Below are 27752 nucleotides of genomic sequence, written 5' to 3'. Positions count from 1 at the left end.
AGAAGGTATGGAGGGGTATTGTGCCCAAACCAATTATATGGGTAAAATGTATAAGGTAAAAAATTAAGTATACATAAGTTTGAAAGTTAAGTATATAAGTTAAATTAATAAGAACTTGCTGAACTAGATATTGGAACTGGGATACAAGGAGGGGAGGGGAGGGGAAGTCTGCAAAGAGGGTTAAGAAGTTAAGGATATGAAATTATACATGTTTGTGTTTGTGTTTGTTTGTCCATGTTGTATGTTGTGGATTGTGTGTCTTTAAAATGTGTAAAACTCAATAAAAATTATTTAAAATAAATAAATAAATAAATAAATACCTTGCATCGGAACAGAAGTGTCTGGTTTTTCCTCAGGTGCAGCTGCGATGGGACTGGCCTCCTCTTTGTGGCTTAATGTGGCTAAAAATTCATGGACAGCTTTCTCTACTTGCGGCCTGAATATGTGATTGATCTTTGGATCGACAACTTGAGAAATTATTCTGTCAATTCCAGATTCTAGCATTCCAGATCTGAAACAAAACAACAACATAAAATAGCATATTTCTGTCTAGGAAGTTCGCCTCATATTGGTCCTGCAATAACTCTGTACAGGAAGATGATGATGATGATGATGATGATGATGATAACAATAGTAAGAGCTTATTTCAGTTGTGCAAAGACTTCATCATATATATTCTTGGGGTTCCCAACAGCCTAATAAGATACTCCAGATTCATCTGCATATTACAAAGCATGCATGTATATGATAGTGAGAGAGAGTCACTAGCCTAACAACACATATGTTTGAAATTGGATCTTCCTGGTTCATAGGTCACGCTTAGCCACTACCCTACCCCAGCTCTCTTATAATAATGCACTATAACAATAAAGCTTCAAACTTGTTTACTTCTTGGGGAGGAGCAGGGGAAAAATACTTGGCTGCCCATTATGGGGATAACAGTGCTGAAGCACACACAGTGAATACACTTGCTAAAAAGTAATACTTTATTTTTGCTTCAAGCCAATAGAAATACTCTTTTTTAACTTGTAATTTGGTCAATCAAATTTTCATTGTTTGTAGACTATGGTCATTACAATACAGGCGCGCGGACACACACACACACAATTAAAAAGTTAAAGTATTACCAATTTTCAAAATGGTTTTAGGTAAAAATGTAGCCCCAGTCCCCATTAAGGCTCCCCCACTAAAGATTTCTTATGTTCTGCAAGTCTGGGGAGATGCCACATGCCTGCTGATAACCCCCACTTGTGACTGGATGGTGCCATTTTGGCTACATAAGGCTCCACGCTCGGAGAATGAGTTTGGTATTAACTCATAGGACACTTAGAGCATTTAATGAACCTAAATTTTACCTTCTGAGACTGTATAAAAGCTCTATTTCCCTTTAATGCTTGGTTGGTAATCGTGGTAAACTGTACCCCAATGGTGCTGAAGACAGCGATAGTAAATATCTGGCTTTCAAAATAATATAATAACCTGATATGGAAATAAATATGAATTTAGTTGTATTTAAACATAGCAAAGCCTACACCTGTAATATCCTTAAGTTGAAACATTGTAATCTATTAAACACTACTCCCTAAATTGCTCTTGAAACTAGCAAGTGCTTTTTCTATGTTAAAGAAAATGGAGGGGAGATCCAATTTCTTAGGTTAAGCAGTATAAGTGATAAATACAATACATATGATTTCTTATATTTCTGTGAACTTCCTACTAAATTCAGAGACTAGTAAGTTGTCACAATGACTCAAACAGCAGTCTTCCCACTCCCACCCCTGTCAAACTGGTCTTGAAATGAAGGATGTTTTAATTTATGATGTGTCAGCAGCTATCTGAACACCACTAAAAAGCTTTTGTTGGACCCCTGTACTGTTTTCTCCAATGCAACTACATTAGGCATTGCTGCATTTGAAGGAGTGAAACTTACTTGAGAACCTGTTGTCTAATATTGTTTCTCAGTTGGTTCTTGTTCAGGTGAGGACTCCATGTATGAGTTGCTAGATGGTTGGAAACAAAGTTGTCCACCCGCTGCCTCAAGTTCTGATAAGCAGGCTAAAAGGAAAAATGAGAAATGCTATGTGAAACTTCTTATTAGCATATCCTTGGCATTCATGAGATTGGACACAATGGAAGGTACTCAACTAAGTTTAACTCAGTGTAGACCCATTGAAATTAATGGGTTTAACTTATATTATATAATCTCAATGGGTCTACTCTGGATAAAACGTAGCTGAATACCACCCAATCACTTATTCATACACAGGAGAAGTCTCATTGAAATCCATGGATTTAAGCTAGTCACTAACTAAGCCCATTGATTTTAATGTGTCTTGTCTATTAGTTTGATAACACACCATAGCTTAAAGTGACTCAATTAAAAAGGGGGAGGAAATACATAATACACACCAGCCTTCTCTAACTGGGGCAGAGGAACAAATGTTTTAATTTAAAGAAAATTTCCCTGCCAACAGGTCTTATGCCAGGAGTAGGCATCTCACTTGCTTAAACCTTCCATATTGGCTGAAATTGGCCACATTTACATATAACACTAATAATGGTTTTGACATTGAAATTCTACTCAGTATTGATCCAGAGCGGATTCCAATGTATAGTTAGCAGAGTAAAAACTTAAACACACTGCAGGATTCCCCCCAAAATAGACCAGAGGCCATTGTATTTCATTCAGCAGAGCTTTACTGCTACTTAAGAAAAATGGGCATAATGGTCACAAATCCAATACATTCAGGATTGGCACTGTCCATAAGAAATCCAGTTGCAGCAGATTTAACTTAAACTTACAATAACTTATAATAAGACTAAACCTTAACACTAAGCATGCTATGTACAGAACACCACACTAGAAGCAAAAGATATAGAAAGAGAAAGTGAAACCCAGGCCCCTTCTGGCCTCTTATTATAGTATAGTCAGCGTAACCTTGAAGAAGAGAAGAGAATCAGTTTAAGCCAGCTGTACTCAGCTTCTCTGAAGGAATAACACAAACATCATGAACCTTCTGTTTGTTTCTTTCACACAGAGAAGCTTCCAGAACCCTCTTGAATTAAGTAGAACAGGAAAGATATCTACATATCAGAATAATACTTTCTGCATTCCAAACTGTTGAAAAGCCTGAATGAGTCCAATCTAACTGTCAGGCTTGCATACAACACAGAAAAAGTTTTGTTTCAATCAAATCCCTGCTTGGTTTTATATTCAACCTGAGGATTCTGGTTTACACAAGGGTAATTTTAAGAAGCCAGACACAGATTGAAGTTGGCTTGTTACGAAATTTAGCATAATTTGTTTTAAACCAAGATCTCATGGCTTTTTTTCAGGTGGGCGCCATTGTGAGAGAACAAGGGTGAGTTCCTACACCTCTGTCTGGAAAAACAGCACTGAGTACTCTGTTGCACTTGCAGTATAGATGCAGACACATCCTCACACACTACTGTTATTTGAAATTTTAGCTGCCTTTCAACAATAAATCTGCACTCAATGCATGGTACAATAGCCTAGTTCTCCTCAACATCTAATTCTGTACGCACAAAGCATGTTTTTGAATTGCAAATCATTCTATCATACAAGTCTGCACCTTCAGTCCGAAGTGGTACAGCCCCCCCCCCCCCACAAATTTCCTACCACAGTGAGATCTATGTCACTAAGATACTAGTCTAGGGAAGAGGAAAACAGGAGATGAAGGAGTATTCACAATAGTGGTCGGGTGAGGGCAGAGCTTTGGTATCTTCCTCAATTGCCTGGCAACTAGGATTGCAAGGTCTTCTGTTTGACCTGACACCTCATGCTTTCGACTTTCACCTTAAAAATTCTGGTTAAGGAGCAAATTCACAGCACAAAGGTGGAGAATTAAAGGGAAAGAGCTGTTTTATACTTGTCTCTTGTTTTCACTTTTAGGTAAAAACCCACATCCATTAAGCCACACATCCCAAACCGCCAGGCACAGCCAGGCACTGCCCAGTAGTCTGCCGGCTGCCCACCCCAACCCAAAGCTTCTACTCCACACCTCGAGCCACAGCAGCACAGGAAGCTGCCTCAAAACAAGTCTAGCTCCATATTGCTTGCACTGGCTGGCAGCAGGTTTGGGGCTTCACACAGAGGAGCCTTCTCAGCGGTGGCTGCTCCCAGCAACTTTGGAATTTCTTACCTAGAGATGCTAGGCAGTCTCGCTGTCCTTTCCAACAGGCCTTTAGGAACAGACTGCTTTTAATGGGAGGGGCTGGTGCCCTGCTGTTTTCCTTACTGTAATTATTTGTATGGTTTTAACAGATCTCTGTTTCTCAAACTTAGGTCTCCAAACTACAACGCCCATCACCCCTGCTAGTGAGGGATGAGTGTTGTAGTCTGAAAACAGCTGGAGACCCAAGTTTGAGAAACACACACCAACTCTAGGGGGCAGAGTTGTCTTCAGCCCCTCAAAGTCTCTTGGATGGGACTGAGCTCCCAGAGTCCTGAGCCTCTGGTCATACCCTGCCCTATGACCAACAGGTCACTGCCTCTGCCGCACCCCCCCCCCCCCAGTCCTGCCTCTGGGGCAGGCCCAGTGGGGACTACAAGTCCCATCACGACTGCCCCCTCTGCGGAGCTCACTTTGCCCACAGGGCCAGCCGTGGAGAGGCCAGCGGCCAAGCACAACGCCATGCTGCACGGCTGGGCTTCCTCCTGATTCAACAGTTGCGCGGGCAACTGCACAACGTCACACGGCCCTCCCCCCAATGTCAAGCAAAAGGTGGTGCCTCTGATAGATAGATGGACAGTTTTAAGTCTATTAAAGTCTCCTTCTTCTACGTTTTCAGCAGTTCGTATGCGTGTGTAAATAAACCTAAAAGCAATAACGTTAACACCAAGGACAGGGCTCTGGTCCCTCCTGTGGGTGCAAGAAGCACAGGCTCCACCCCCGAGCTGCAGCCCCCGACGCCTCTGGCAGGCAGGCAGGCAGGCAGGCAGGCACTCAACAGGCAGAGCTTCTGCTGTCCGACCGGGGGGGGGGTGGCGTTTCCAGAAGCGCCTCCTGCCGCCGCCGCCAGGGGCTGGTCCAGGTGTGGGCGTGGCGGAGGGCGCGAGTCTCCCGGCAAACCGGGCTCCGAAGGGCCCCTCCGCCCCCCCCCCCGCAAGACCCGAGCCGCGTCCCCTCACCTTGGTGTCCACGTCGGCCAGGCAGTCGCGGCGGAACTGGTCGAAGAGGCCTTGGCTCTTGAGGCGGTTGAGGATGAGGGAGACCAGCTCGGGCTCGGCGGCGGCCGAGGAGGTCCCCGGGAGCGGCGGCGGAGGCTGCGGCTGAGGCGGCGGAGGGGGAGGCGGAGGGGGCGGCGGCGGCGGCTGGGCGGGAGGCGAGGCTGCTGTCGCCGCCGCCGCCGAGGCCGCCGCTGTTGCTGGTGCTGCTGTTGCGGCGACGGCGCTGCCGCTGCTGGACATGGCGCTTCCTCACACGGCGGCTGGTTACCGAGGAAGCGGCAGCGGCAGCAGCAGCGGCGGCGCCCGCGACGCTCCACCCTCTCCGCCGCAACCCGGAAGCAGAAAAGGACGGCGCCGGAAGTGCAAGACAACGAAACGCAAGGGGGGGAAGAGGGGCACCGTCGGCCCATAAGGCGAGCGGGGTGGCGGGGCTATTTCGCCCGCCAAAGTACGCGTGCGCGCAGCAGCAGCGGGGCAAAACAAAACAGACGCGCGGCGACGTTCTGTAGGCCACGCCCCTTGCTCTTGGCTCCGCCCCTGGGAGTGTGGCGCGGTCTGTGATTGGCTGCTCTTGTTTCTTTGCTGGAATCCTTCTGGTTTCTGTTTGGGAAAAAGGCGGGGAATGAAATGGAATACAGTGGAATGGAATAGAATAGAACTGAACACAATGCAATAGAATAGAATAGAATAGAATAGAATAGAATAGAATAGAATAGAATAGAATACTGTGGAATGGAATGGAATATAGACGACGCACCATCTTGAGGCTTCTACTATCTACGCTGACTTGGATCCGGTGTCCCGGGTTTCAGGCATGATTCTTCCTCCATCCTACCTGGAGATGCCAAGAACTGAAGCTGCGAACCTAATGAATGATAGGTTTGAACATGCCAAATGCGTTCTACTCAGTACTTTTTTCTAAAAAAAATGTTTAGGGGTACTCTCATTTCGACTCAAGAAAATCACCATTTTATAGTTCAAATTGGGAAAAATAAATACAGTAAATGGACCAAAGTGCAAAGATTCACAAAATGTTTAGGGGTATGCGTACCCCTGCATCCCCCAAGAAAAAAAGCACTGGTTCTACTATGTTTAGTACAGAACCTGTGTTTTCCTCCTTTGGGGGATAATAGAAGGGCCAGCCTGTTCATGAGGTGGACAGAGGCACCCTCCTTGGGCGGCAGAATCCCAAGGGATGGCGCCCCGCCTGTCCCTGCAGAAGTGAGGAGAAATGGCTGCAGCTTCTGCAGAGCTTCCCCCAGAGCTGCTGTGGCTGCAGCCCGGCCCCCCGCCACTGGAGAAGACGTGGCTGCAGTGGCAATCTCTGAGTCACGGCAAGATCTTGTGGGGCTCTCATGAGATTTTGCGTGCTTTCTCTCTTGGCACACACTTACTGGCACACAACTGCGTCTACGTGTGGCATCGAGAAATAATTAAGTACTGTATTTTTCGCTCTATAAGATGCACCAGACCACAAGACGCACCTAGTTTTTGGAGGAGGAAAACAAGAAAAAAATTATTCTGAATCTCAGAAGCCAGAACAGCAAGAGGGATCGCTGTGCAGTGAAAGCAGCAATCCCTCTTGCTGTTCTGGCTTCTGGGATAGCTGTGCAGCCTGCATTCGCTCCATAAGATGCACACACATTTCCCCTTACTTTTTAGGAGGAAAAAAGTGAGTCTTATAGAGCAAAAAATACGGTAATTCAATTCAAACCTGGAAATGGCAGGAGAGCGCATGACTCACAAGGAGACCCTTCCTGAAGCCCGAAGAAGACATCAGGGCGGAGAAAGCCCCAAAGAGACCAGAGGCTTTTCAGAATGCTGCTCAGCCTCCCCACCTAGCAGCTTATGTGGAGGGTAGTGCTTATCCTATGCACCCTCCAGTCTCTTGCCAGCCCCAGAGCTGCAATTCTAGTTGCGGATATTTTTGGATGCAGTATTTTTTGTATCTATAGAAGAGAAAGTGGCAGAGAGAGTGTTTAAAAGGTGTTTAGATGGTTCTTCCTCACTTTATGTGCGCAGGGATTCAGAATGTAATCCCTGCATAAGTGAGGAGTCACCTGCATATGAGTCAGAACACCCAGCCATGGATCTCGTACATCACATCTGATTTGCTCCTCATATGAGCAGCTTTTAAAGTACCAGGTGCTCAGATCCAAACATAAACAAATACTGTGGGAGGCAGCAGGCCAGCTGGCTAAAAGCCCAGAGACAAGTGCCCTCACTGACAATTTACCCAGACCAAGGAAAGTCAGCAGATTTCTTGTGTTTTTATAGCTCTTCAACGGCACATCGCTTCCTCCTTGATTACAGGCAATTATGTTAAAAGTCTCATCTGGAATTGTCTGCATCTTCTTCCACCATCTCATCTCAGTGATTCTAGGGGACAGATGAAATTTAGTCCAAGCTTTGGGATTAGTTATCAGTTGCAGTGGGAGTGGAACTCTTAATTGGGAGTGGACCGAAAGCAAATCTCACTCAGCCTGAACTCTGCCCCCCCCCCATCTCTGAATCTTGAGCCACAAGTTCTCACAGGCGAATGTTTGGCCCAGCACTACATAAATGGGGACTGAGCTGCCATTCACATGTTGAATTCATTCTTTACCCTACTTTCAATTCAAAAATAGGCTCCACAAAATTGTTTGCAATTAGAGGTGTGCATGCATCACTTAGTGTAGAAAATTGGGTGAACCTCACACCAATTCTATTAATGTTCTGAAACTCAGAAACGTATCAGTGAATGTGGACTGCTACCCAAATGCCTGAAAAGTGGGGGGGGGGGGGAGAGATGAGTGTTAACCGTGAAAATCTTCAACACTGGAAGAACTTTCTGACAGTAAGAGCTGTTCGACAATGGAACAGTCTCCCTAGGGAGGTTGTGAACTCTGCTTCCTTGGAGGTTTTTAAGCAGAGGTTGGAAGGTATCTGTCATGGATGCTTTAGTTGAGATTCCCCCATTGCAGGGGGTTGGACTAGATGACCCTTGGGGTCCCTTCCGACTCTACAATTCTACGGTTCTATGATTCACTGGGCAATGTTTGGTGGGTGTTTTCAATATTCCCCAATGTACCTTTTTGGACAGTCACACAATTTATCTCAGTTTCTCAGTATTCCCCACTGAATGTCAATATTCCCCAAATTTAGGATAGTCAAATGTCATAGCGTGACGGTGCATTGTGCGTACATGAGAAGGGGTGCACAGTTCAGATGACCACAGGTATCCAGATATTCCTTTCTTACGCTGCTTTATGCACCCTCTTTACATGCTGTCTGCCATATGGACCATGCATTCAGTGTTTGCCTGCAGAATGCCACATGTGAGGTGACAATTGGCTTCAGCCTGCCACCCAAAGGGTCAAGAACCCCTGTCAGCTGCTGCATGTTTGCTCACATCAGCTGCTTTGTATAAAAGAGAGTGATCTCTCTCCCCCCCCCCCCCCAAATCACTGAATGGCGCTCTTTGGTTTAGATGGGTTAGGCAAGACAAATAAAGCCTTTGTTCTATATTTGCTTATGTAAATCTTTGCTTGTTTACACATGCTGTTTAAGCATTGTGCCAGCAGGTGGCAATGTCTTACCTTTGAAAAACTCTGCTCCTTGATGGTGCCTTGGAGTCTTTGAGGCCAACCAGCAATGCCCACCACAGCCTGCGCCTTTTGAACTGCATACAGCACTGCATGGGCTATGCCTCCATGGCAAACAACTTGAGACCTCAGGCTAGAACTCATCTGTAATATTTAGATGCTTGCTTTAAAAATAGGTTGTGGAAAGGACTCCCTCAGAAGGTGGCGGACTCTCCTTCCTTGCAGGTTTTTAAGCAGAGGCTAGATGGCCACCTGTCATGGATGCTCTGGCTGAGATTCCCGCATTGCAGGGGGTTGGACTAGATGACATTTGGAGTCTCTTCCAGCTCTACAATTCTGTGATATGGATGCATCTGTTGTATTGGAGGTTACTATTCCAATTGCCTGCTGGTTTTAAAGAAACTCGTCATATGTACACATTTAAGTGCAGGGAATTAATGTGCTAAAATAAAACTTTGTTGTTGTTTAGTCGTTTAGTCGTGCCTGACTCTTCGTGACCCCATGGACCAGACCACGCCAGGCACTCCTGTCTTCCACTGCCTCCCGCAGTTTGATCAAACTCATGCTGGTAGCTTCAAGAACACCATCCAACCATCTCATCCTCTGTCATCCCCTTCTCCTTGTGCCCTCCATCTTTCCCAACATCAGGGTCTTTTCCAGGGAGTCTTCTCTTCTCATGAGGTGGCCAAAGTATTGGAGCCTCAGCTTCAGGATCTGTCCTTCCAGTGAGCACTCAGGGCTGATTTCCTTAAGAATGGAGAGGTTTGATCTTCTTGCAGTCCATGGGACTCTCAAGAGTCTCCTCCAGCACCATAATTCAAAAGCATCAATTCTTCGGCGATCAGCCTTCTTTATGGTCCAGCTCTCACTTCCATACATCACTACTGGGAAAACCATGGCTTTAACTATACAGACCTTTGTTGGCAAGGTGATGTCTCTGCTTTTTAAGATGTTGTCTAGGTTTGCCATCGCCTTTCTCCCAAGGAGCAGGCGTCTTTTAATTTCATGACTGCTGTCACCATCTGCAGTGATCAAAATAAAACTTAGTTATATTTAATCTAAGCTTCCCACACAGCATGCAAGTGTAAATGAATGAATGAAGGCCATCCTGGGGCATGACCCTTCTGTGTTTTATTGTTCACGTGATCAACCCTGCTTGGCTAGAATTGCTCATGCAATGCATTCAGGAAGTCATTGTCTCTTTAGGTTTTATTTCCCCTTAGTGACACCAGCATATAGATACCCTGAATTGGCTTCATAGTGTCCCCACACCCAGCATGTGAACCCTGACTGGCTGGGTTTATTTGAGGAGGTTAAAATAGAGAAAAATGGCTAACAGTGCAGCTGCACATTGAGAGGAAATAGTATTGTGGACAACAGCTGTTTCTTTAAAAAACACAAACAAACAAACAAACAAACAAACAAACAAAGTGAAAAGCCATAAAAGTAAGATAAAGGTCTTTGGGGATGAAGTACCCATCACCACGTGGCAATCAAATCTGGAGAAGATGTTCTGCTAAAGAATAATCCTAAATGTCGATGTTATGAGCCATTTAGCTCGTCTCCCAGAAAATCCACATTAAAGGTATCCCCCAACCTATCTGTTTGGCAGGCTTCTTACCTGGGGCAAATCTCTTCAACAGTAGGAGATGCTGATTTCTTTTTTCCCCATCTCAAAACTGGAATAGCTCTTCCACAGCAGCCATCCATATGAGTTTGGGCAGGATTCATGTCCTCCCCTGCCTTGCCTGCAAACTTCATCCACTTCTACCCCCAAATAAAATAACTTTATTTGTTTTGATGTTCTTCAGAATAACAATCTAGGGCCCCAGATTTAGTTCAAGAAGTGACCCAGGCTAGCTTATTTTGGACCTAGAAGAGGTTGAGGTTCCCAGCCAAACATTTACCTATGTTCATTTATCTCTGGGAGAGCTGATTGAATGGTGGCGGCACAGCACATGTGTCTAGGCATGTCACGGTGTCCCGTTGCATCAGAAGCGGTTTAGTCATTCTGGACACATGACCCGGAAAGCTGTCTGTGGACAAATGCTGGCTCCCTTGGCCTGAAGCAAGATGAGCGCCACACCCCATGGTCATCTTTGACTGGACTCAAAACCGCCCACAGGTCCTTTATATTTCTCCTTTACCATTCAGAAGCAAGTCCTATAGAATTCCATGGGTCTCCCTCCCAAGGAAGTGGGATTAGGATTGCAGCCAGCCGGCAGCTCCATGTTTTTCCACTTCGTTTCCTTTTACCTGTACCTGAATGCCCATATATTCCATTCTTATGAAACATTTGTGTGATCGGATTTGCTTTTTGTTTTTCTGAATTAAACGGTCTAAACGTTTGTCAGATAAATAAACACATTTCCCAAGAGTGTGATACTTTTAGATACAGATATGGCTCCCCATTTGTGCAATGATCTCCCTGGTGAGGTCTGCCTGGTGCCTTCTCTGACATCTTTTTGGTGCCAGGTAAACACGTATCTCTCTCCCTGCTCCCACAAACCCGGCTTTTATGGACTGAGCAGATTTTCTTCTGCTGTTAGTGTGCTGCCAAAGTTTCCTATGGTTGCTGTTGGGTGGGATGAGGGGAGTTGCTTTTGTATATGCGTGATTATAGGAACTGCAGGCCTTTGTATAAGAATGTTAGATTTTTATATGAATTTTTAGTGGTATGATGTATTTATGTTTATAGACCCTCCAAGTGTCCCTATTTTTCAGGGACAGTCCTGGATTTACAGAAGCTGTCCTGGTTTCTGATTTGATCCCGGAATGTCCCGCTTTTTATTAGGACGTCCCTATTTTCATAGGAGAAATGTTGGAGGGTATGGAGTTATGCGACTCCTGAACCAAGGAGATAAATGACTATACAATGTTTAGAAGACATCTGAAGACAGCCCTCTATAGGGAAGTATATGTTTTGCTGTATGTTGGAAGCCTCCCATAGAAGCTGGGGCAACCCAGTCAGATGAGTGGAGTATAAATAATAAAATTATTATTAAGTATTGTCCCTGTTATACCCAACTGCAAATTCAAATGTATCCCTATCATGTTTTATGATTTCCCTATAATGTTTTATGATTGTATGTGAACTGGAACAGGTCTGTGACTGAAATAATAAAGTCATTCATTCAAATTATTATTAATATTATGGAATAGGACCTCCCTATTTTCATCAGAGAAAAGTTGGAGGGTATGTGTTTATGTTTTAAACACAAATTGCTTGGGGACTTTGATAACAAGCCAGTAATAAATATAATAAAATGACAACAGCAATACCTTTCCTGGAAGATTTTTTTCTTTTAAAACCAAACCATCAATAGCCTCAACCTGCAATGACTTCATTTTGTAAAAAGAAAACCCAAACAGCAAACAGGGATAGCATATATACTTTATTTCACCTTAAAGCTCAAGAAGAAGTTTGAATTGCACAACGGTAATAACGAAGTGTGCTGAAGTATACTGTTGACCTGAGATTGCCATAAACCCTGCAATATCTCTGCAGTTACGGCATCAGGAATTGCAAGGAGCAGGTTGTAATGTAGTACAGCTCCTGGGAACTATTGTCAGAATTTAATGAGTCTGCATTTATGGCTCAAGGACAGGCATGCATGGAATAATGTCTTATGTTATTGCAGTCCTCTCAAGCTATATACAGTGTCCCAACACAGTTCCTGGTTGCAGCAACCAGCTAGGAAGTGTTACCTTTTAATTTTTAGACCTTCTCCACAAGCAGAGTGGGCAAGAGTGTAAGGAACCTTGCAGACATGCTAATGGATGCATATAGCATTCTTCATGAGATGTCCTATTGTGGCCATGAGCAGGAGTCCGTGGACTAAAAGGGGGTCCAGAGAGGTAGACAGTGGCAGGTAGTCAAAAGGATGGTCAATATATCTGTGCTATTGACCTAGATAAGACCACCCAATCTCACTGGGACCCCAAGGCATAATATGAGAAAGCATAACCACCACAAGGTAGTTCAAACAGCCCATCCTCCTACTGTACTATCAAATCTCTATCAAATCATAACCACAACATTATAATCGAATCATTTCTGTTGCTCATAGATAAAATCCTACTAGCAAGTTCATCATAATATAATATTTCTTTAAATAGCCCCAAAAAGGCACCCATTCTTCCCTAAAGCACTTGTCATTAGATTCTCTTAATTTTGCTGTTAATTTTGCCAGTTCTGCATAGTCCATTATCTTACTGATCCAACCTTCTTGGGTTGGAACTTCTTCCTTCCATTTCTGCGCATATAAAATCCTAGCTGCTCTTGCTTGGGGGGATTTCTGCCCCTGTAATCCCTAACAGAAACGTTTTGGGCTTTTTGATATACTCATTCTAAACATCTTTTTTATCTCTTCATGTATCATTTCCCTAAATGCCCTCGCTTTCTTGCAAGTCCCATCACATATATATATAAAAAATCTAACTGTTTACACTTTCCTGTTTCATAAATTCATGGCACACAGTGGTTTTTTTTAAATGTGTGACACTGAACTTGCAATAATAAAAAAAATACTTTTATCATCTCTGAGAGCTAGGAACTTCCCTTCTAGAAAAGCCCCATAAAACGCCTTAAGCAGACCAGGATTGCTGTGCCCAGATTTCAAGATGCTATCTTTGACCTCAGAGTATGTGCTGCATCTACTTTCTGCTGAATGGCAAGTGGGGACTGAGTGATTGGTGGGAAGGTCTGCATTGGTGGGGTGGGCTGTGGCCTTTTTTGCTCATGTTTTATTTGTTTTGGAATGTGTGTAGGTGTTTTGTCTGGTTTTGGGAGGTGGTTGTGAGCACTGGCAGTCCCTGCCTGCTGCAAGTTGTGTATTTCGTGGGGCCGAGGAAGGTTCTTTGGAACTCTAAAGGTGCCCCAAAGTAGTATATAATTGTTATGTACTGAGCTTGGATCCTAGAACAATAGGCAAGTAGGATCCTAGAAGGCAGCATCCTGAGCGGTCTGCAGGAGCCGCCCAATCAGGCTCCAGGAGGAAGTGAATCAGCAGCCTGATTGGCCTGTAGCAGCAGCCCAATCAGGCTCCAGGAGGGGAGTTTATTCAGCCAATCACGTGGGACCCATTGTGTAAATAATGTCTATATAGCCATAGGTTTTTGGGAAGACTGACTTCTTGTTTGCCCAGAGCTGAAATAAAGAGCATGAAATCCACACCTGATTCTGAGTATATTTCAACAATCATGACTGTTCTTGAATGAACCTGCGTTCCTAAATGCTTTGAGCTGTGGCCAGTTGTCATGGTCCTGTGCTGCCAGTCACGGCAGAGCTCAGTGGAGAGAGAAGCCAGCCAACCAGCCAAGTTTCAGGGGGGTACTTGCCTGGAGGCAGAGACCGTATACAAGGTCCAGTCCAGTCCTAAGGTCAGGAGTATCTCAGTTCACGTAGTCAGATGATCCGGGGGTCAAGAAAGCTGAGGGTCCAAGGTCACAAGAAGCAAGAAGCAGCAAGGTCTGATCAGGAACAACAAATGTTCCCAGCTGGAAACTCTGCTTAAGAAAGCTGGAGCCAGCCAGTTCTCATCAGGGGCAAGAAGACTGATCAGCAGCAGATGGAATCACTTCGCCTTCTGCTCCTTCAGGCTGCTGCTCAACAGGTGAAGCTGACTACTGGCCCATGACACATAGTTGGCACTATGAGGAACAAGTTTCTCCTTTTTGTATTCCTTCTCGTTTTGGTGCTTCCATCCTGGCTTATTTCTGGTTTACCTTATGTGCCACTGACAGGGCCGGTGCTGCCATGAGGTGGAGGAACGAGGTTGCTGCCTTAGGCGACAGGAAGAAACGGCAAGGTGTTAAAGAACAGAGCTACGTTTGCCACACAACCTGCTCTCTACCCCTAAGCTAGTATGCTCCACTCAGGGAGGGTGGAAGACTGTTCTGTTATTAGTGTTGTAGATGAAATTCCCAGTCTACTTACGTTCTGTACATGGAACAAAGGGTGCCATTCTGTCCATGGGAAAATGTCTTGGGCCAGTCCTGACCACTGCTAAGCTTCAGTGTGCTCAGCCAGACCTTGTACAGTGATAGATACTGAAGCAAGTGACATGGCAAGAGGTGGCTTTTACAACACTTTCCAGGCCAGCTGATTCCCAGCCCCAGTGCCCACAATGCCTTGCTTTGTTCCCACTCCGTGTTGCTTTTACCTCATGTCAACAGCCCCTCAGTGCACCCAGCCCTCCTTTGCTTCCAGGACCTTGCATAAGCTGAGCCTGGTCCTCATATCAAATCTCTGGAAGATCTTTATGGTTATTTTCTTCCATGGCTCATGCTTCCCATTTGGATCTCTGGGGATACAGCATCATATGGTGTTTTGGGTGTCATCCAGTTCTCTATAAAAACGGTGGACTGACCATCTTGTGGATGAGTAGATGGGGAGGAGCAAAGGTTTCACTTCTCCACTGATGTGCATGCAAAGGAAAGGAAAAGCAAGATTGGGCCCAAACGACAGAAGATGTTCACTGTGCTTCCCGCTGACTCTTCCAGAAGCCTCATTCACTTGCTTCCTGGAGAATTGCACCCAGATCTTTTGTGCTCTCTGAAATAGCCAGATGAGCACTTTCACATAGCTGGATAACTTCGCAGCCAAGGCGAAAACTTACTTTCAAGGACAGCAGTAAAACTCCAAAAAGCCTCTTGGACTCATCAGAGTGTGGCTGGATTCCAAATTCCCTTTTCTTTCTTCCCTACCTAGCAAGCTTTATCGCCTGGACGACTTCCAACCTTCTAAAAGTTTTATACATAATACGTTTCTTTACATCCTGGCTTCTCAACTAATCTTATTTATTGGTGTATCATTTTTCAAGAGAGGACTCTGGTCTTTTATAGAGCTATCTTGCAGTTCTATATAATATATTAGCTACCTGGTGGAAGAGCTGTTAACTCCAAAATGCTGTTGTTTGCTTGGTTAGTTGGAACAATGTTTTTTCCTCCTCTGCCATCTTTCAGTCTATAATACGACTGAAACTAGCAGTGTGTATGTGCCTAAATCCCCAGTGCTCGGTGCAGATACAGCTGTCTCTAAAAATGTACAGTGGTACCTCGGGTTACATATGCTTCAGGTTACAGACACCGCTAACCCAGAAATAGTACCTCGGGTTAAGAACTTTGCTTCAGGATTAGAACAGAAATCGTGCTCTGGCGGTGTGGCGGCAGCAGGAGGCTCCATTGGCTAAAGTGGTGCTTCAGGTTAAGAACAGTTTCAGGTTAAGAACAGACACCTCCGGAAAAAGTTCTTAACCTGAGGTACCACTGTACTGTTTTCTGTGTTCTAGAAAATAAGACCAATTCCCATCCACCATTTGGACGGGGATGGAAGTCTGACTGCAGTAACAGCATTAGGAATAATAGCTAATGCTATTCCAGGCTGCACCAAAAGCAGTCTAGCGTCCATATCAAGGAACGTATAGGCACCAACTCCTAGGGGCCCAGATCCCTTCGCCCCACATAAAATATTTGGGCCCCCTCCCCCAAGCTGATGCGCATCATTGTCTTCCTTTTCCTTGTTTGGACTTCATTTTCCAACGAGCCCTGGAAAGGAACTTGCAGAAGGGTTCCTGGATGGCAAGGGAGATGGGATTGGGCAAACACCTCTGACTTCATTTCTTATGGTCCTTGTGGCTGGAGCTGGAAGGGCTTGGGGGGGGGAGCGAGCAGAGGAAATCCTCAACTTCAAAACAAGAAGAAACTGAGATTTGCATTCCCTGGCTCCTTCTGCAAAGTGTGTGTGTGTGTGTTGCACAGTCTGTCTGCCACATGCACTTCTAACAGCAAGTGAAGCTCCCATTGACAGTCCCAGTCCTCTCAATTAAATCCCTCACAGAATCACTATTTCAACCACATAAGACACGCTGTAAGAGCCAGGGGTGGAGGGAGAGGGGGAGGAGGGACATTGCTCAGAGCTTCACCATTTACTTTCAAGTTTCTTTTCTGCATTCCCTTCTTTCTCCTGCCCCCCATCCCATATCACTGTCCTTGTCTAGTGCCCCCCATTTCCCTTAAGTTGGTGCCTCTGAAGGGAAGTAAGTACCATTCCATTCTGCCTTGGTCAGACCACACCTGGAATCCTGTGTCCAGTTCTGGGTGCCACTATTTAAGAAGGATGTTGACAAGCTGGAATGTGTGCAGATGATAAAGTGCCTGGAAACTGAGCCTTATGAGGAACGGTTGAAGGAGCTGGGTATGCTTAACCTGGGAAAGAGGCAACTGAGAGGAAATATGATTCCACTGCCAATTTGCAAAATACCCAGCCAGAGAGCATCAATTCATTTACAGATATTAAAGGGATTATTATATTATATTATATTATATTATATTATATTATATTATATTATATTATTTATATTATATATTAGCTTGCTATGGATGGGCTGGTGGCAGGGATGCCAACAAGATTTTCTGTGCCTGGTACACTGTATGTGGATTGGGCCCCTACATCCTGCCTCTCCCGCACCACAACCTATTGACAATAATGGATACTTATGTACACATATTAAATTAGGCTAGCCTACCTCACATCATAGGGGACGCGGGTGGCGCTGTGGGTAAAACCGCAGTGCCTAGGACTTGCCGATCGTATGGTCGGCGGTTCGAATCCCCACGGCGGGGTGAGCTCCCATCGTTCGGTCCCAGCTCCTGCCCACCTAGCAGTTCGAAAGCACCCTTAAGTGCAAGTAGATAAATAGGTACCGCTTTATAGCGGGAAGGTAAACGGCATTTCCGTGTGCTGCGCTGGTGCTGGCTCGCCAGAGCAGCTTCGTCACACTGGCCACGTGACCCAGAAGTGTCCTCGGACAGCGCTGGCTCCCGGCCTCTAGAGTGAGATGAGCGCACAACCCTAGAGTCGGACACGACTGGCCCGTACGGGCAGGGGTACCTTTACCTTTACCTTACCTCACATCATTGCCAAAACAAGATGACACCTGATTGGCTCTCTAAACACCACTTTTTCTGGTTATTTGGTTATAACCTTTGATAGAATACAGATAACCGAACAAACGTTGTTGCATTACATTCTTCATTAGATGATCTTTCCATCGATATATACTTTTATGGTATTACTCCAAAGCAAAGTGGTGTTATGAGCTATCAAACCTTGGAAATACACTTTGTCCAAAAGGTTTCCACAATTTTGGTCACTAGTGTACCCCTGTAAACAAAAGGGCTAGAATTATCACCATTTAAAAATAGGAAGCTGGAACATTCAGCAAAGTGACCTAGAATGTACCTGAGGGACGCAGGCTTCCACAATGGTGCCTCCCTGTCCGCTTCATGCCTATGGTCTTGGGGCATGGGCGTAGCCAGGGTTTTTTTTGGGGGGGGGGGAGGCTTTCGTCATGCAGGCCTGATTTGGAAAGAGGCAACAGCAAGTGCTGCAAAAGGAAACTCTTGATTTTTTTCTTTATGAAGCCTGAAAGTGAATGAGAACGCCAGTCTCCATAAGATTCCCTCACCCCACACAGCTATTCTTCTGAAGGCTAATTTACAACCATTGCTGCCTGATGAAAACCAATTCTTCACAAAGAGGCATTCTTTGAATGGCCTGCCTTGAGCCCTCAGGGGCGGGCTACTTCCCAGTCGGTTGCCGGACTCACAAGTAGCGGCAGCTTCACATTCTGCAGCTGCAAGTACAGTATACATTGTGCTCCTGTTGGAACAATGCTCAAAGGGGCACACATCTGGCAGGCTGATAAGCCAACACAGATCTGGTCGGAAACATGGACCCATATGTTCAAACATTTCTCCGATGAAAATAGGAACGTCCTATTCCATCATCATCATAACAATAATTTTTTTATTTATACCTTTCCCCTCTGGCTGGGTTGCTCCAGCCAACATATATAAAAACATAATAAAACTTCCCTATTCAGGGCTTTCTTCAGAGGTCTTCTAAAGGTTGTATAGTTATTAATCTCCTTGGCTTGGGGGTCACATAGCTCCACATCCTCCAACATTTCTCCGATGAAAATAGGGATGTCCTAAGAGAAAGTGAGACATTTCGGGATGAAATCAGAAACTGGGACAGCTTCTGTAAATCTGGGACAGTCCCTGGAAAAGAGGGACACTTGGAGGGTCTGTGAACGTTTTAGCATTCCCAACACCAAAACTACTTATTTCATAAATAATTAGCTTAATTTGCCTCTGTGTGTGCAAAAGTGGGGGCAGGGATATCCCATTCTTTTTCTAATTGTTCGCACAAAAGATGGAGCTGGCATTTTCGTTTGGTTAACCACCTACTTTTTTTGCCAGCTAAGTAATCAAACATAAACACAAAGAGGTCTGCTCCTCACCTACAACCTCACAGATTAACATTTTTTTTTCTCACTGGGCGGTGCTTTTGCACCAGAAGGGTATGATACAAATGTTACGATGAATAAAAATAAAATTTCCTCCCACCAATTAACCAGCTAAGATATTATAAAGTTACACCATCAATAAGATTTTTTTTATTTTATTTTTTTAAAATAATTTTTATTAATTTTCCAAACATGTATTATACACAAACAACACAACAAAACAAAACATACACACAAATAAACATGTATAATTTCATAAGCTCATTTTCCTTCACCTTGTTTCCCGGACTTCCCCATACCTCCCTTTTTCTGCATCCTTATTTTTCCCTTTTATCAGCAACCCTCAATTTAATTAATTAATTCATCTTCATTATAATTCCCTTAAATTTATGATTTACAATAAGATTTTAACGTCAATATTGCTTAGGACAAATTTCAATGGAATGTCATTTGTTTGTTTTAACATATTTGCATATCAAATGCACAGAATTATACATTGAAATCTATCAGACAATGCAGAGCCGCAGAAATAAATGATGTAGGAAGAAGGATAGCTTTCTGGCCTAGAATGAATCAATGGGAGGATGACCCTGTTAAACTGATGTATTGGTGCAATGTTAAGTTTCCATGTTGATATTGTTAGGAGTTTGGGTGCGGGGGGAGGGGGGTGGAAAGTCAACCGTGTGCCGACTGTGTGCAGAATGCAAGTCTTAGGCATTTTTAGCAACCTCACAGAATAAGAAGCAAAGTCAAAGCACATCAATAAATATTGAATTAGAGTTCCAGTCTCTCCATTTTTTTATCTAATTACGGAGTGTTTGGAGACGTATGGTAATTAAGCAGTTAAGAGGACTATATTGAACACTGGGTAGTTATCCTCATAATCACCTTGCAAACTTCAAAGTGATCTGGCCCTCTCAATAAAAGCAGAAATAGATACATCCCTACTGGATGGATGAATTTATTTCCATTTTCTAAAGCTTGAAGGCAAATCTGGGCAAGTCCACTGACTTCACTGAATGTATTACCATGGATAGAAATTTGTTGGCATTTTAAACGTGGGTGGATGTTCCTCCAGGAGTCTGTTATCTATTGCTCCCAGAATGGCAGCCTATGAGTTTCTGATTAGTGTAATTGACACAGAGCAGACAACAACAAAACCCCAGAGTGGCTGTGCAGCTGCTGTGAAAGGTAAACTCAATGATGGCATTAAACAGATTAATTCATTTAGGATGTATAATTTACAATGGTAATGAGGATTGTCTGGGGACTGCTATCGTATCATCCATCAACACTTTCAATCTTAAGGCTAGTAATCTGTTAGCAATTTCAATATTGTTTATCCAACTGATATATATATTTTCTCCCTCTTCCTTGCAGGTTGGCCCACACTCTCAAGATGTCTAGCCAGTGGTTTACTTGGTTCAGCTAGTAGAACCATGCTCTGCCAGGTAACCAGAATCAATACCTGAAGGTCTGGCAAACTCCCCATTCATCACCCCTAATTTGTTCCATCCTGGGCCCCTAAGATTCTACCCAGACTCCTGTCCTGTTTTCTAGGTTCTTCTGGGCTCTGCCAGATTTCTGTCTTCCATTAATGGCATTTATGCTAGGATACAGAACCCTTGATTCTCTGACCCAACCCAACGGTGAGATTATACTCCTTCCATCTTCTGTGCAAGGCAACTGACCACGACAACAGAGAAGGTTTCTGCAGCTACTGGTTGGGGCCAGGATGGCATCCCCTTTAATGACACGCTCTTCCTGGGAGGAAGACGGTATGGCCTCCCCAAATCCCTTGGCTCAGATACTCATTCCTCTTTCCTTTTCTCCTTCACAACCACTGGCTACTAAGCAGCTCCAATAGGATTCCCCCCCCCCCCCCCAAGTAGTCAGCTTTCACATCCTATTTTGCTTCTTTTATTCTGACCTAGTCCCAGCTTTGTCAAGTAATAGTTTTGCAGCCTTCCAAAATCAGTCAGATTTTGGCATTCTTGCCTGTTTGTTCTACAGCTGAATGCAGTCCGCTGAGAAGGCTCAGCTCCTGGTTTTGGCAAGCTTTGCTTCTTCTTTTCTGCACTCGTTTGCATTCTTTGTGTGGATGTGTAGCTCAAGCTGAAAAGCAAAGGTAGCAAGATAGTAATGTGAAAGTGGATGATAGGATGGAAAGACATCTCTCCAGCCTCTGCACCAAGTAGCAGTTTCCTGAAGCATATAGTGGGATTATCTTTATTCAGGGACGCGGACTTATAAAAAATATTGGGGGGGCCCGGGAAAGCTCATGAATAATAAATAAGCTCATGAATATGCAAATAAAGTGGCGCCGCCTCCTCGTGAGCGAATAGGGGAGAGCGTGCTGCGCCTATTAATCAGCTCCAAAGGAAATTGGGTGGAGCTTTTGCTCGGGAGGGAGGGCAGGAGGCATGCAGCCTGCCCCTCCCTGTGCATTTTGGGCTGGGGGAGGGGCGGCGATGGCGCTCTGCTGGAGGGGCGCCGGAGATTATTGGGGGGGCGGAGCCCCCCCAAACGAATTTTTGAGGGGGCTCGGGCCCCCTCAAGCCCCATGGAGTCGGCGCCTATGTCTTTATTTGCACTTACCGCTGTGAATGCTGTTCTTTCTGAAAGCTATGTAGCCTGGCTGCCCAAGAACTTTTAACTCACCTCTTGTAGCAGTGAACTTCATATTACATGCTGCTTCAAGTTGTCATTTCCTCAGTCAGCTGATCAGCAGTGCCTGCAACCCCTGAGCTGCATCTCGTACATCATATCACTTGCAGGGCACATGGGGATGGCTTTGCTGAAAAAACCTTGTGGGCCAAGTGGGAGATTCTCCATGCCCGCAATAATTTAAATAAACTGTGGTTTAACGTGTACAAGCAGTATACTAGTGCACATTACTGAAATCACAGGTGCTATCTATTACTTTTTGTAATAGATTAAGCAGTGCTTTTTTCCTGGGGGGACACAGGGGTATGCATACCCCTAAACATTTTGTGAATCTAATTTGGCCTCATTGAGGGACAGTATTTCAATCTGAGTAGGAAAATGAGAGTACCCCTAAGTATTTATTTTTTTAAAGCACTGAGATTAAGACATAATGCAGTGGAAAAGGTTTGATTAAAAGCACTGTGGAGGTGAGGGTGGGAAGTCAACTTATGAAACAATGTAATTATTTGATATGAAGAGTATTATGGAAATGCTTGAAAATTTTAATGAAAAAAATGGCAAAAAATATATAAATCACCTTTCAGGTTACTGACACACGATTAGAAAAACACACATGGATTTTCTCTGCTGCAGTTGATCTGCACCCAAAGAGGAAGGTATCTGCAGGCTTGGGGGAATCCCAGGTTGTGCAGAAGTGCAAATTTAAGGTGAGTGGAGTGGAATTGATTGACGGGCAGGCTGGAAACCTGAACCGAAGCAACACTGGCCAGACTGAGTAAGCGTATCGAGCTGGACTCTGGATCTGTGAAGTCCAGTGTGACATATTTGTGCATCTGTGCTTTCCGAAGGATGACTCAGGGACCCAGACCCAGCGCTCTTCTCCTACACATGTATTTCAGAGCACTATCTTTATCTTAGAATGCAGGCTAAGTGGGAGAGGGTGACATGCACTTTTATCTCCTTGGAAAGCAAAAGCTGAGTATGAGAAGAACCAGCAGCCGCATGACTGGCTGCATACCTAGTTAAAAGTCACGAGCTATGAAAAGTGGGCCATCTGGACTGTGGAACGTGGATGTCTGCAGCACTTCACAAACCAGTTTAGGTGGAAACTGCTAGTTATTAAAAAATAAAAATCTAAAAATCCAGCCATTGCACTAGCAATGCAAATTGGCCTTAAACTGTCTAAATAGAATATTAAACGGTAACTGTACAGTCAAAAGAGTATTTATTAGTAGCGACAGTGTTATAAATCACAGTCCACACAGAAGGCAAGCTACAAAATCCTGCCATGCTTAATGAGAGGCTGAATTAAGAGGAAGTGAAGTTACCTTGCCTTATCGAAGTGGGAGGCTGCCATGCCCTTTTGATGTTCTCCTTTTGGTCCACACAGAAAAGGTTTTCACCTTAGCCTAATTAACTTTTTTATCATTAAGAGTTAGAAAAATTGAATTGTGTCAGACATAGGTCAGTGTAATGGTAATTTAATGGATATGTATTACTCTGCAAGTAAAGCTTTGAATATGTGCTATATGCATCACATTACCATTGACCTATGCAAATTTCCATCCTGGCGTCTTTCATTCTTTGCCACTGCTGCATTAATGCCTCTTCTCTTCCCTCTCATCTCTTTAAACAATGATTTCCTCATTTTCATATTAATTGCATCAGTTAACCGAGATAATGCTCTGACTGAAAATGAGCAGCAGGATAAATTGGGGAAATGGCACACTCATTCTTTTTGCTTAATCAATTTCACAAGACCCACAAAACGACGCCTTAATTTGACTTCCTATAATTGCTGATCATTAGGCACAGGATCCCTGTGAAACACCTTTGTTTATTCCAGTCTCATCGCTGATTGATGGAGTCACAGTCACTCACCTATCGGAGGGACACAGATTTTTCTGCCACCAGGCAGCCTGCTTTGCAGATACCCTGGAGAACTTCAAAACAAGCAAATGCTAATGCATTTGGAAAATGAATTGCATGGATAAATAAAACCACTTTGGCTAATGGCGCCCAGGAGTTCCTGTACGGCAAGCAGGATGTCACAAAATGCTCTGTACCTCCTAAATTTCACATCTGAAAGGCACAGGCAGCCATGTCCCCCCCCCCCCCAATGATTTTTAACTAGTCACACTATTATTGTGTACTTACATATTTTGTAATTTGCATATACACATAGATATACTGAAAAACCATCTATGAGACTCAGAATGGAGATAGATATCAATTTCAATTTTTAAAATGTCCATGCTTGATATTTAGTCAGCATAATACAATGATTATGTTTTATGTTTTTAAGGCAAAAGCAGGAAGTTATTTACAGAATAAATTCCTTTTGGATTGTGGTGTGTGTGTGTGTTTGTGTGTGTGTGTGAAAACCTGGGAGAAAGGGTTACTGTACAATGGTGAAGCAGTGTGCATAAATTAGAGAGAAAGAGAGAGAGAAGAATTTGCATATGTGAGGCCCTAAATTCTGCCTAAAGCAACTCCAGCACTGAACACTTTAGCTGTACCTTGTTGCAGGAAAATTCCATCACTAGATAAGGCTGCCAACTTTAACCATAGGAGAGAACCTTTCCAACTGGTCATCTGCATAATTATGTGATCTGAGGCAAACAAAGAAACTGGCAGAATGTATTATTTTAAATGTATTTGCTAATTTCTCCCTCTGAACTTTCCTCTATAAGCTTTAGGTATTACATGCAAATTACATGCTTTTATTTCTCTCTCTCTCTCTGCTTTGCTCAAGCCACAGCAAAACTTTGAGGAGGAAGGGCATGCAAGGAAGGTTTTAATAAGGGAAAGCTTTTCATACCTCACACTCTCTTCTAAAGTATTGATAAAACATCAAAGATGAACATTTTTAAAAAATATGAAATGAGTTGAGAAGTTATCTCTGGCCTCCTAATACACTTTAAAAGGCATTTTGTATGTGTTTGAATATGGAAAATTGCAAAGGGGCCCCACAAGGAAACCAGGAGTGTGTGTTGTTTTGCTCAGTGAAATGACTGTGGGCTAGGGCCAGCCCATCCATGAGGCAAGGTGAGATGGCACGTCAGGTGGCAGGATCCACAGGGACAGCAGATCTGGCCTCCAGGGAAGGCTTCGCCTGATGCTGCAATGGCAACAACAACAGCAGTGCACTCCTTGGAGGCCCCCTTGAGGGTCTCTCTTACAGTGCTGGTCTCCTCTCACCCTTGTTCTAGATGGAGATGTTTGTTCCCCTCTTGTTCCTGATGTGGATCTTCACTCACCCTTTGTTCCCTGGCTGGAGGGCTGGATGCCAGTTTGTGATTCGCCTCAGGTGCCAAAATGTCAGGCTGGCCCTGCTGTGGGCTCAGTCTTAAACACACTGGCCCAATTAAGCTAAAGTTAATCATGACTAAAACCAGGGGCAGACTTGGATCTCAAATTTCAGCGGCACTCTGTGCGAACCCAAAATTTAGCACGCCTCTGCCTTTTTCCTTCTGCTGCCTCAATATTTGCATCAGCCTATGGCACCCACTGGGCTCGGTGCCCAGTATGGGGGAACTGGTCGCACTGCCCTAAATCCACCTCTGCTAAAAACAGATTGCTTTCAATGAATGGGTAAGTTATCTGAGACTTAACTTGCTTCATGGGTTTCTATGGATTTAAATCATGATTTACTTCAACTGGAAGTAAAAAAAATAAATTACCGTAGTTGGGTTTAGACCAAATTAATTGAACTTAGATCCTAGTGAAATTAATGGGGCAGGTTTGTAATGTCTCATTGGAAGGTATTCAACAAATTTTTACTCAGAGCAGACCCGTTGAAATGAATGGACCTAACTTTCCTGTTGATTAATTTAAATGGGTCTACTCTGTGTAAAAGGGACGCAGGTGGCGCTGTGGGTTAAACCACAGAGCCTTGGGCTTGCCGATCAGAAGGTTGGTAATTCGAATCCCCGCGACGGGGTGAGCTCCCATTGCTCGGTCCCTGCTCCTGCCAACCTAGCAGTTCGAAAGCACGTCAAAGTGCAAGTAGATAAATAGGTACTGCTCTGGCAGGAAGGTAAACCGTGTTTCCGTGTGCTGCTCTGGTTCGCCAGAAGCGGCTTAGTCATGCTGGCCACATGACCCAGAAGCTGTATGCTGGCTCCCTCGGCCAATAAAGTGAGATGAGCGCCGCAGTCCCAGAGTCGGCCACGACTGGACCTAATGGTCAGGGGTCCCTTTACCTTTACCTTTACTCTGTGTAAAAATTAGTTGAATACCACCAATTGATTCCAAAGGGAATTAAATTCAACTAGTATTCGGGATACAACCCATTGACTGATCTAATGCCACATATTGCATTGCATCCAAAGAACTGAATGAATTGAAAATAACTGCTAGCAACTGTATTGTAATTGCTTGCACAAACTAGTGGACTAAAGGCTTGTTCACACTTCCACTTGTCCCGCACGATGGGGACTGGCCCATGCCCTTGCTCCACCCCAAAGTGCTGCCCCCAATTGGACAGCTCCCTTGGTCCTTCCAGGGGTGGCCCCGACCCCAGAGCAGGGAGACTTTACAGAGCTGCCCCAGCAACTGGTGCATGCCTAGCTGGGGCAGCAGAGGTTTCCAATGCTGCCTGTCCGCCCAGGGTCCTGGTCCCTGCCATACTTGCACAGCTGCAGGTAGGTCCTGCTCAGTCAGTTCTTACAGCAGGTCTCTGAAAAGATCAGCTGTAACTTTGAAGACAGCATGAAACACTCCACGTAAACCTCCTTAAAAACTGTACACAAATAGGGCATTCCTTACTTAGGAGTCATTGACATGCCTTTCAAATGCCGCAGTCCAGATTTACCACACAATAATAGATTAGTAGACTGTACCGATAGTTTCATTTGCTGTTCTAATAATTTATGAAATTGTGCTGGATCCTGCTTGCAACGTTTCAATCAGGCTTTATCACACTGCGTTGAAGTTTGATTGAGCGGTTATTATGGCTGCAACTGGAATTTCAAGGTGAAGGGGAGGCAATGAGGGGGAAAGAATTGTGCAGATATGCTTGTTTGTAGACATTTTGGAATAAAACAAGCAACCATATGGTAGCTGAGCTATAAAGCAAACTGCTAGGCTGGTACAGCAATTACAGAATGCACCAATGAGGCTGTTGCTTGGAGTGTATTACACCATATCTGTACCAGCTGCACTGACTCCTGGTTCATTTCTGAGCAACATTTGAGGAGATGGCTACTTGTAAAGCCTAAAATGGCTTAAGGATCCTTAAAGGAATGGATCCTACCAAATGAGATCGCAGCATCCCCAAACATGTGTTTTTGGATGCCATGCACTTGTGTGGGTCACATGACTCACACAGGAGCGCGATCCAGAAGACACGTGGTCTGGTTTTGCACTGGGACATGTTGGAGGGTACGGTGGCACCATTCACATAACAAAAACTACCACAGAGATATCAACGTTTCCAAAAGCAGGGGGTCTGAGCAAGCTCATTCTCGTTTCTGCCACGCACCCCAGGGTTCTTTTTCTCAGCTAACACCTCAACATTTCATAAACTCCTGGAAACTCAAAGGTTCTTCTGGTTTTCAGGCATTATGTTCTTTTACTTTACAAAGTTGCATACTTCTAAACATCTAGGGAGTTCCTTGAGTATGGAGGAACATCTAACTGTCTTTTTGGGGTGTCCATTTTTTGGTGCCAAACTGACTGGCACTCTTATCAGTCAGATTCACTATTAGAAGGAATTGTAGCTTTTGACAGATCTATCTTTCATGAATTAGTATAACCTTTTAAAACAAAGCAATCTAACCTTGTAGTGGAAATCCAATTCTGCAGTCTTATGAAAAATGATAATAGTTTAATGCTTTTATTTTGATAATTGCGTTTCACCACTCTACAGAGGGTCAGCATGATTATATAAACCATTATATATAATGCTACTTTAAATCTCACATCACCAGCACCAGGGAGGTCATTGTCAGTCCCCTTCACACAGGCAAAGTTAACCTTTTGCTTATATTCTTT

The 27752-nt window shown here is 44.2% G+C and overlaps 1 protein-coding gene across 2 annotated transcripts in view; it reads right to left on the bottom strand.

Annotated features, from left to right (window-relative positions):
- BOD1L1 (biorientation of chromosomes in cell division 1 like 1) overlaps window positions 1-5531 on the bottom strand; it is a 40208-nt gene extending 34677 nt beyond the window's left edge. Inside the window, exons 1-3 of one of the 2 annotated variants that reach the window (XM_077934523.1) lie at window positions 5153-5531; window positions 1931-2055; window positions 321-511 (exon numbers count right to left, since the gene is read on the bottom strand). In XM_077934523.1, the coding sequence (XP_077790649.1) occupies window positions 321-511; window positions 1931-2055; window positions 5153-5431 (595 nt within the window). In that variant the 5' untranslated portion in view covers window positions 5432-5531. The remainder of the gene's footprint in view (window positions 1-320; window positions 512-1930; window positions 2056-5152) is intronic. The other variant, XM_028745308.2, reaches the window with a different exon arrangement.
- Window positions 5532-27752: the final 22221 nt, after the last annotated feature.

The sequence above is a fragment of the Podarcis muralis genome, chromosome 9 (assembly GCF_964188315.1).
Source record: "Podarcis muralis chromosome 9, rPodMur119.hap1.1, whole genome shotgun sequence".
NCBI classification, from domain to species: domain Eukaryota; kingdom Metazoa; phylum Chordata; class Lepidosauria; order Squamata; family Lacertidae; genus Podarcis; species Podarcis muralis.
Note: the sequence above shows the minus strand (reverse complement) of the source record. Positions and strands in the feature narration are given on the sequence as shown.